The sequence below is a fragment of the Hipposideros armiger genome, unplaced genomic scaffold (assembly GCF_001890085.2).
Source record: "Hipposideros armiger isolate ML-2016 unplaced genomic scaffold, ASM189008v1 scaffold_106, whole genome shotgun sequence".
In the NCBI taxonomy this organism is placed as follows: domain Eukaryota; kingdom Metazoa; phylum Chordata; class Mammalia; order Chiroptera; family Hipposideridae; genus Hipposideros; species Hipposideros armiger.
The window spans coordinates 2,941,269-2,952,338 of record NW_017731456.1 but is presented as its reverse complement, the minus strand read 5'-3'; the positions used below and the strand labels follow the sequence as shown (position 1 = coordinate 2,952,338).

At 41.1% G+C, this 11,070-nt stretch overlaps 1 protein-coding gene across 3 annotated transcripts in view; it reads left to right on the top strand.

Annotated features, from left to right (window-relative positions):
• The window catches only part of GNG12 (G protein subunit gamma 12), a 115,325-nt gene that overhangs the window by 37,644 nt on the left and 66,611 nt on the right, over positions 1 to 11,070 (top strand). Inside the window, exon 2 of one of the 3 annotated variants that reach the window (XM_019646780.1) lies at positions 1,287 to 1,375. The exons of the other annotated variants lie outside the window; for them this stretch is intronic. Coding sequence (XP_019502325.1) covers positions 1,287 to 1,336 — 50 coding nt within the window. The 3' untranslated portion in view covers positions 1,337 to 1,375. The remainder of the gene's footprint in view (positions 1 to 1,286; positions 1,376 to 11,070) is intronic. 3 annotated transcript variants of the gene reach the window in all.

Below are 11,070 nucleotides of genomic sequence, written 5' to 3'. Positions count from 1 at the left end.
GTTCGGATCCCACATATGAGGGCCAGTGACACTGCCCTCCACAGCTAAGATGCTGAACAACAGCTCAACCTGGAGCTGGGCTGCTGTGGGTCACCGGGCGACGGCATGGACTGCAGCCCCTGTAGCAGTGGGTTGCCATGGGCTACCGTGTGTAGCCAGCAGCCAGCGTGAGCGGCCAGCAGCCGCAGTGCACGGCTGTCCAGAAGCTGGTGACTGATCTGCCTCGCCCAGGAAGAGCACTATGATGGTGCCAACATGGGCCAGTGAAGCAACGTCCTCCACAACTAGACTGAAGAACAAAAGGACAGCAACTCGTCTGTTCCCCTTCCCCCAATTCCCCAGCGCTGTTCCCATCCCCCCAATTCCCCAATAAAAATCTTAAAACAAAAAAAAAAGAAGTTATATGCCTGGGGCATGACTACCCACCATGACCTGCCCAGTTAGTAATTTAAGATCAGAACACCCTGTGTGGTTACTTTCCACAGAGCTCCCTTTTTCATCCACAGAACCTAACTTCTGAATTAGCTGGTCCATTACTCTTCCACTAGGCCACTGTGAACATTTCCGGTGTAGATAACTACATGTCAACCTGTATATCCAGAGCTCTTTTCCCCCACATTTGTTGGAAAACCAGGCTGTATTACATAAAGAGCTCATTCTTGTGGGCAGGAAAACAAATACATAGAAGTATAAAGTATGGGATATGCAGTCAAAGGACCTTGTAATCAAGTTGTCCATGCAGATACATAAACAGATGAGAAACAGGAGGGTCCAAGGAGAGGGGCTGAGCGTGGAAATGGCTCCCTTCTCGGTAGAACACTGTCGGATGCCCTGGGCTGCCTTAAACTTCCTCCCAGTGGTATGATGAATGACAGATTTTTTTTTTCTTGGCTCTCGATGGTGGTTTTTGTTTTTTTCTGGTGCAGTGAGTATATTACTTCCCCAAGGGAGGGTCAGCAGATTGTGTAGTTCAGAAAATAAGTAAAATGGGAAGGTCCATAAAAATGTCTAGAAAACGAATGTTATAGTAGAGGCAGCAAATGTGGCTTTGCCCAGGAAGCAAGTGGGAGGTGGAAGAACAGGTAGGGGGTACCAAATGTGTCGGTTTTGATAGGAAAGAAAGGTCTTTTTCCTGTTGAATTTATGTGGCTTGGAGTGGATTATGTTGGACACAGTTGGATTTGTTTGTTTTTATAAGCTGTTGATCTCTTGATGATACCGGAAAAGAGGAACATGTCCTTAGAATCCCTGTAACTTATCTTCTTACCCCTTTGATTTGTTTTCAGTGACAAAAAGATTCTCAACTGCCCAACCATGTTTTGGTAGCTCCAGTTGAAGACTGAACCATTAAGTGGAGTCAAAGCCCCCAAAATCGGTTAGGATATTTCATGGCACACCCGTTCCACACGTCTGTGAATCCGTGGGTCTGGGAGGGAGCCATTCACAGCCTCGCCTAAGGAGCTTCTCATTCCCGTCTCCTTTGGAGTTCAAGGCCAGGAGAAGAACTCGCATCCACACCAAAGGTCTGGCAGCATGAAAACAAAACCCCATGTCGTGTTTTTTTGACCCACGCTCAGGGCAGCACCCTTTGCTGCGTCCTGACCTTATTATGCTGCCTGACTGTGCGGCGGACATAACCTGAATATTTCTGTGATGACTCTCTTTCAGTGTCTAACAGAGAGTGTGTCATCGAAAGGAGCGATACAATTATAGAGTCAACCCTCGTGGACAAAATTATTATTTTCAACTTACTGTAGAATCTCAGTTAGCCACAATCCTCCCCTAAAACTGAAATATTTAGAAGGAAACATAGTTCTAATATAGATTACCAGTGATAAATGCAGCTAAACTTTACTCTTTTTTTTTTTAAGCTTCCTGAGGCTAGTAAAAATTTGACCCTATTAAATAGTTTTGGGGTTTTTTTTCCCCTAGAATAGCTCTATTCAGCATGGTCGGATTTTGAAAATATTTTTGCATTGAAAACTAACCAGAAATGTGTTGGAGATCATTGTCGGTGGCCAGAGTCTAAGGCGCATATGTTCGTCCATTGCTGTCAGGAGTTCTCACAAGGAGTACTGAGCCTGGCTAGCCTTAGCTGAGTTCCTGGGGGTGATGCCTTTAAATCAGGATTTCATGGTGGGTTAGTGGCTCTTATCAACTTGAAGTCCTGCATCATCCTCTGGCACTGTTGTACTCATTACCCCGTTGCCCGGAAAGGAGTGCTCTTGAAGAGCTTAGGCTCCGTTTTGTAAGATAAGAGCTGTGTGCGGCAGCTGCCTGAATCAACAGCACTGTAGCCAAAGCTCAAGTGTGGCCATCATCCCAGTCACAGTCCCTGGTCATTTACTTTGCTGTAGTTGTACAGGCCCAATTTTTTTTACTTTCATTCTGTAAAGATTTCTCAGCCACTCTCTGCCTGTCAAATATAGCTATAAAGCAATATCCTATTGTGGCTCTATTTATTGGAAACTGTGTTGTGTTGTTTTCCTTTGTCTTCTAACCTTTCTTAACTGTTTGTTGGGCAGTAAGAAGGTAAGCAATTGCAATGGGTGGGGCACTGTAAGATGCTTAGTTAAATATGAAAGTATGTTTACTACTCTGTGTGGGTAAGTAGACTAATTTTTTTAGGAAGATTTTCAATATTAAAAGTTAAAGTTGAGGGGCGGCTGGGTGGCTCAGTTGGTTAGAGCACGTGCTCTTAACAACAAGGTCGCCAGATCAATTCCCACATGGGATGGTGGGCTCTGCCCCCCGCAACTAGATTTGAAAACGGCGACTGGACTTGGAGTTGAGCTGCGCCCTCTACAACTAGATTGAAAGACAATGACTTGACTTGGAGCTGATGGGTCCTGGAAAAAGCACACTGTTACTCAATAGAAATTTTTTTTTTTTAAAGTTAAAGTTGAAAGATATTTGATTAATTCTCAGTTGACAACAACAAAAATTAAATTCACTCTTTTGGCTAATTACTGCTTTCTGTAAGTATTAAGTAAGTGATTCTTTCCCTTTAGCACGACAGCTTAGTGATCTCAAGGCCCTAAACTGTTCTTTGTGCTTTGCAAATATTACTCCATATGCATTATTGTCAATGATATAGGATCTCCAGACAAGCCCCCAGGATATCCCAGAGGGCACCATAGCTCAGAGGGTCCAGATTAGCTCCCAGAGGATTCAACCACATTTAACTTTGTACAAGTTCCAATATTAAAACCTCGGGCATAAACCCTACTGTCCACCTCATGCACCTCACAAATTGAGTAGGTGACCAACCAATCCCAGGGGATTCCTGGGACATGGGACTTGCAGCGCTAAAAAGGGAAAGTACCAGCCATACCAATATGAGTAGGTTTCCCTAGTCAGATAGGATCAATGAACAGAAAGGAATATCAATTGCTATTTTTTTTTCTAAAACCAGCAGCGTATCTGTAAAATAGGCATAATTCTGTCTTCCTCGTGGGCTTGTGATAAGGCCAGCTCACTCTACCTGTCTGTGGGGTTGGGTAGCTGGCTCTTGGTTTTTCTTTGGAGTTGGGGACCAGCAGCATCGCTGATGGACCAGCCTGACTCCTTGTCCTTCAGAAGCCTGTCACCTGAAAGGGGCTTGGTTGCTCCCTCGGGATGAGTCAGTGCTAGTTCTTTTTGAAGTGAGGATGCTCGAGTTCCTGGGTTGTTTCCATTGGTCGCAAGTTCTCACTGTAATTACCCGGTTTGGGTTTGCCTGCTTTTTCCTCTTAGGTAGTAAGGCTTCTCTCTCCTTTGAAATGCCTTTACTATGTACAGTGCACTAAGCTGTTTGTAGCCCTTAGTGAGCTAGGTACTTGCTTCCTGGGCATTTGCACAAGCTGTTTCCTCTGCCTTGGGCATGGCTCCCTCCTTTCATCTTCAGGCTAACCCCGGTCATTCTCCACCCTTTAGCTTCAATACTGCTTCCCCCTGGAAGCCTTCCATGATCATCCCAGGCTGGTATAGGCTCCTGTCCTGTGTGCTCTCAGAGCTCCTTTCACTTCCGGTGGTTAAAGTATGTGCCGTTGGAGCTATAATTGCCCAATCAGTTGTCCGCGTGACTTACTGTAGGCTCCTTGGGAGGGACTATACTTTGTTCTCTGTTGTATCCCCAGCACCTTCCCGTTGCCAGGGACATTGTAGGTGCAAAGAGGCTTATAAGGAGCAGGATAGTGGAAGAGCCGCCAGGGAATAAGCCACCTTCATCTATAGTTTGCTTTCGCTTTGCTGTGGCCCTGTCAGCCACTGTCCTTCCTGCTCTCCTTGGGAGACTAAACCACTCTAGATCTTTCTCAAAACAGCCACATCCTCTCCACCCAGGGACCACCATCCAGTATAGTTAGATCTTAATTTGCCCTGTAAGGCGCTGAGCATGCTAGGAAAACACACACGCAGCAGCCAACCCAAACTGCCACGGGCTACATAAATACCAGTAGGACCTGAGGATGTTATGCAGGGTAAGGGCATACAATTTTATGTTTATTTGTATATACATGGAATAAAAATATTTCCACTTTGACAGGTTTCAATGAAATGTGAAACCTTCCCCTCAGTTCTGAAGATCTGATGACTCGCAGGCTATACTGTATTACATTTTGCAATTTGGACGCTTCATTTCATAATTTGATCCAGATTATTTTTCTTTCTCCTTAGTGAACATTAATCATTTCCTGTGAATCTTCCTGATATTAGGAAACAGATGTTCCATATTTTTATCTGAGATTTTCCCAAATGCTGAACCAGGACTTTTGTGCGTGCGTGCGTGCATATGTGTGTGTGTGTGTGTGTGTGTGTGTGTGTGTGTGTGTGTGTATCTGTCTGTGTGTCTGTACACAGTGAACTTTTAAGGAATGAGTTATGTCAGAATTTGCAAATGAAAGCATAACAGATTTATCTACAGAATTATAGAGATTTGTCCACGGCTGGAAACATTTTTAGACATTCTGTTTAATGTGGTTTAGTATTGTTTAACTAATGTGGACTTCTGGCCTAAAAATGCATTAGAACTGTCTCATGATAGTATGCTTGCGAAAATAAAGAGGACTGTAGCAAAAAGCACACATTTAATGCAACCTATACTTTAATCCTCTGATATTGAACCAAACTGTAATTTATTTTTTTTTTACTGTTGTCTCTTAACTATTATATATAAAATCCTTCCCCTATTGCTCCATGAAACACCAATTGAGTGCTGCCACTGTGTAGAGCAGGGGCCTAGGTTCTTTGGGAGATACAAACACAAATAAGATACAGACGCTTGGTTCCTTATCATCCAATAGAAGAGGTGAAACTCTGAAGTACCTGTAATAAAAGGTAGAAAGTGGTAAATGTTGTAGAAATTCTAGGAGAGAGGGGTTTCATTGAGCCAAAAAGTGACGGAATACTGGGGGAGGAAGTGGCATTCACACTGGGTTTAAAAAAACAAAAGGCAACACTTCAGTTAGGTCTAAGTTATTTAAATTATTTTAACTGCATAAAAACTGCTTAAGGATGGTCCCTTCTGTAAACCATTGTTTTGGTGGTTTTCCTCAAATAACACTAACATTTCTTGAGTGCCTCCAATGCAGCAGGCACAGTTTTTTTGATGCTCTGTAGAAAGCCTTTCTAATAGGAAATGATGAGAAGCTGGTGCTTTGGATAAGAATGCATTTTGCACAAAATACATCTCTTCATGTTACCTTACAAGCTTCCTTTCACGAGAGGTCCTTTGGTTCAGAAAAAGGCCCGAGTCCAGACTTGGCCAATATCCAGGATCTGGTGACTCTGTCTAAATCACCTGGCCTGTCTGAGTCTCAGTTTTCGCTACCACACAGTGGGAATTCTCAGACTCCCCAGCTCACGTGAAAATCAAAGTGCATTGTAAATAGATGTAAAAAGCAATCCAAATCCAAACATTTTCCGAGAAGCAATATCCTAGCTCATGAGGTTCATACAAAATATGGCTGTTGCTTATTGTTTATTAAATGCAGTGTAAATGAAAAGATTATCTTAAGATTATAAAATATCTGAAGTATTTTTATAGCAAATACTTATACCGGGGGTGCCCCCAAAATATATACACATAACTTGTACTCATCTTTTGTTATTGGTATATATTGAGTATCATAAGTTTAATAGTTTTTTCCTTTCTTAAAATGTGTATACATATTTTTGGCACCCTCTGTATATAACTCTTGATTATCATGCACTGTGAAGAATTCATTCAAATTCCAAAGAAAACCATCAAGATCCTACTACAAGAATAAGCAAAGAATGTAAACGTACTGCTTTTCAAGGTGACAGACCACTAATATGAACAAACAGAAAAAAATGTTCCCCCTCATTAATTATCTTAGAATTGCAAATTCAAACAGCATTAGGGATACCATTTTATGAATAAAATGTCAAAGTTTCAGAAATTCTCCACTATTTTGTTAGTATTACTGTATGTTAATATTGGGTTGTCCGGAAAGTCATGGCTCATTTTTCTGTGTTTTTCAATGCAAAAATGCATCATGACTTTTCTGACAGGCCAATAAAAGACCCTTTAACAAGCAAGAAAAAACCTAATTCTACTGTAGGAGTTTAGGGAATTTAGGGAAAAAAGTGAAAGGAATGAAAAAGCTAAAGCATGAAGATATCCAATGCAATCTTATTTATAATAATAAAAACTGGCAGTAACTTAAATATTCAGCATTCGGGGAGTGATTTCGTAAGTTATGACTTTTCAACATGAAAGACTATTATTAGGTCCCTTCGATAATCTTCATGAATATGTGTAGAAATGCATAAAAAATATTTAAAGTTTAAAGTAAAATGGAAGAAGAATATAATAGCCATCATTTATGGAGTCTTTCCTAGTGGCACTGTACCAGCATTCTCCCTTTTTATCCTTACAGCAACTATGTGCAAAAGGTATTTTACACTTTAGAAATTGAGGCTTAGAGGTAAATTGCCCAAAAGCTTGCAGTTCGTTAGTTGAGGAACCAACATTCAAACCTAGATCTGTCCAACTCTAATGCTTTCATTAGTTTTGCTACCAATAGCATATAAATTACGGCCATAGTCATATAAAAACATGTGCGTCTATGAAGCGTAATAGGCAAAAGTAGAGAGGAGCACCAGGACAGTGGGATATGGCTCAATTCCAAAGAAGCTTGCTATCCTTTTTAAATTGTCATTGAAAAACAAACAAACAAAACAAAACCAAAACTGCCCTTGCCCTTTCAGTAGAAAAACGGAAAAAAAATATGTTGTGTGCAACATTTCAATTCATTGTTTACTGTTTTCATATAGTCTCTTAACAGTTTGGCAAAATAGGCATACGTGTATATTTACAATTTCTTACTAGCTTTGGCATAATGAGGATACTTTCTCCCCTCACCCCCAAATTATCTACAAATTAGTTAAGGACCTATACTACCCACTTCTCAGTTAAAAACAAAATGTAAGTCTCTAGAAGCTCTCTGGATTAAGGACAGTTACCAGATGGGAGAATTTCTGTCTCGGAACAGCCCAGACCAGCTCTTCCTGACAGGAGCCAGTTTCAAGGCGGAGATAATAGGGTGGCACTATTTGATTAAAGTAGGCCAATTTACCCACTCAGGGTGTGTCCTGCCCTGGGACAGAAGCCCTTGCACAATGGGGAAAAATGTCACCATTTTCGTTTCTACTGTCTTTTACTTTTGGGGCTCCAAACTTGATTCATGATTCTTGGGCACATTACTTTATAATGTCAATATCCCTGCCAGCATCTAATAACAGACAAAATTCTGTGATGAACTCAAGGCACAGGGTATATGTCTTTCAACTTAGCCTCACCTTTGCAGACCATGTACCTTTTATGCCTACAGTAGGGTCTTTTATATATATATATCATAAGGCCCTTTGATATCCGTTTTGCCATTTGAGATAACATCATGTCAGAATTTGCAAGTGAAAACATAATAGACCTGACTAGAGATTAGTGGAGATATCTCAAGAGCTTGGAAACATTCTCCAACACACTTCTCAATATAGTTCATTCCGGGTCGCTCCCTGTTTGGTAGATGGGGAAACTGAAGCACATACAAGTTAAGTGATTTACTGGAAGTCACTGGGAATGAAGACAGCTGGGAGCCAGGCCTGTAAATCTAGTGTTCACTCCACTCGCCTAGAGCGTCTATGTTATGTTGTTTTTCTAGAGGATTAAAATGGGACTAGAAACAAATATGTTCACAAAGATCAGAACCCAATCGCCATTTAAAGCTAAAGCTCTCCCAGGGCTATATAGTTGTCCCCGTATGCACCGCTTCACTTTCCACCATTTTAGTTACTGGCGGTCAACTGCAGCCCCCCAAAATTAAATGGGAAATAAATAGTTCATAAGTTTTAAATTGTGCACTGTTCTGAGTAGTGTGGTGAAATCTTGTGCTGTCCCATTCTGTCCCTCTTGGGACATGTGTCATCTCTGTCCCACATATCCACGCTATAGCCACTCTTCCACTGTTAGTTACTTAGTAGCCATCTCAGTTATCAGATCAACTATTGCAGAGTCACACTGCTTCAAGTAACTCTTTTTTCATTTAATGTCTCTTTCACCTCACTTTGTCTCATCACGTGGACATTTTATCACCTCACATTGTCACAAGAAGAAGTGTGAGTACAGTACAATAAGATATGTTAAGAGAGAGAGAGAGCGAGACCACATTCACATAACTTTTATTGCAGAATAATTGTTCTATTTTATTATTAGTTATTGTTGTTAATTTCTTACTGTGCCTCATTTGTAAATTAAGTTTGATCATAGGTATGTATGTATAGGAAAAAACATAGCTTGGATAGGGTTCAGTGCTATACGCGGTTTCAAGCATCCACTGGGGGTCTTGGAACTTTTTCCTTGCATATAAGGGGGAGCGACTGTAATTGTATATTATATAATTGCAATAAACTTTATAGTAATGAAGGGAATCTAGCAAGTTATCATGTATGTTCTAGACAAACCCTGCCCAATAGACTTTTTACAATGATGGAAATATTCTATACCCATGCTATTCAATAAAGTAGTTGCTTCTGTGTCTGCTTGATCACTGGAAATGTGGCTCATGAAACTGGGGGAATTAGTTTCTAATTGTATTTAAATCCTCACATGTTCTAGTGGCTACTGCACAGTTCTGTACTTCTCAATGCTTTCTTGACATCTCTGCTTGGATGTCTCAAAGTTAACAAGGTCAAATCAGAATTCTTGATTTTCTTTTCTCTCTCAACCTGTTTCTCCTCCCATAAAGCCATCATCGACCCAATTGCATGAGCTAAAGGATAGATGTCATCTTGACCCCTTCCTCTCATTCATGTCTTGCATTTACTTTTATTAGCAGGTCCTAATTGTTTTACCTCCAGAATCTACACTGAATCCATCCACTTCTATCCATCTTTATATGCTGACCCAAGATACCATCATATCTCACCTGAACAATTGAATGACCTTATATTGGTCACCATTGACCCATTCATCCACTATTATCTCTTCCAGACTCCTCCATACAGCTACCAAAGAGGCACTATTAAACTTTTAAGTTGGTCACATCACCCCCTGCTTATATGGAAAATTGTGTAGAACTGATCATTGTTTGAAGTTATCTTTCTTCTTTACATATTTATTTTCTGTCTCCCATTACAATGGGAGGGTCCCTGCATCAGGAACTTTGTTTATTTCATTTACTGCTGTCTCTCTAGCACCTACAACTGTGCCCTATACACAATTTGCACTCAGTAAACCCCTCAATCATAATGTTTATTGTGGAAAGAGATGAGAGAGCAAGAGTTCAATACAAATTCATAATTTGGTTATTAATAACTGAAATGATGCATATCATTCCCATATACATGGGAAGTTGGTGGTTTATTTTACATTTTGGGCGCTATAGGAATGGTGGGCCTTATGGCTAACTGCATTTAGCTGTGAGTGGGTAGGCTGGGCCACGGTGCAGATGCAATCTCTGACGTGAGCTGGAAAGAGTTCTTTTTCTTGCTAAAGGTCTGTGTATGTCCCAAACCTTGAAACTTTTGTCTCTCCCACTGTTCGAGAAAGAGGGGAAGCATCCTTTGTTCAGGTCACTTTTTGTATTCATCCAAGGGGAGTTTAGATAGTGATGGAAAGAAACATATTGTGGAATTCCAGGTAGAAAATGGCAAAGTCACGTCTGGACAGCAAAAGGAAATTTTCAACGTGAGACGATTGCTTTTTGTGTTTCTGGTTTTTTGTTTTTGTTTTTTAGTATTTGGAATATGCTCATATGCTCATATTGAATTATTTGAAACGAAGAAAACCTTAAGAAACAGAGTTTTGTGTCCTTTCTTTCTTGACTATTGCATTTTTTTTAAAGGAAAGTATCTTTTCTAGCATTCCTTTATAATGGCCAGCGGAGGCTTTCAGAGGGCATGTTGTTACTAGATCCATGTGCAAAGTTAAATGAAGCTGATGAACGAGTTAGAGATACGATCAAGTTGGCCAAGCTCTGAGGTGTATCTCTTTCTTCTAGTACTGAACAGGCCCTGGGAAATGTTCATTCCTTGGCACTGGCTGGATTTAGAAGACGCAGTTAAAACTTCCTTTGTTAAAGTACATATTTGAAAACTTTTTATCCCATTGTGTTTTTATTAGTCCCAAGTTTATATTCCTGTCCCCATCCTTCCAATGCTGTTCCAGTGTTTTCCTGTGTGTGCCTTTATTGAGCATCTACTATATACTGACACCTTGCTAGGTCCTGGAAAGACAAAGATGAGCCAGGCACATTCTTAACTTTCAGAGATTCTGCAGACAGGTGGACAGAGAGACCAGTAAATGAAAAACCGAAACACGGGAGCCACTTGCATTCACGGAGGAGTAGGAGACAATGAGAGTAGAAGGCAGTGGAACATAGTGTGAGGCAGGTATGGCACAGGCATTAAGAGAGCAGGCTCTGGAGGGCCGGCCGAGTGGCTCAGTTGGTTAAGAGTTGGCTTAAGAATGCGAGCTCTGAGCAACAGGGCCGCCGGTTCAATTCCCACATGGGCCAGTGACACTGCACCCGAGCTGAGCTGCCACTGAGCTGCCAACAGGTGGCAGGA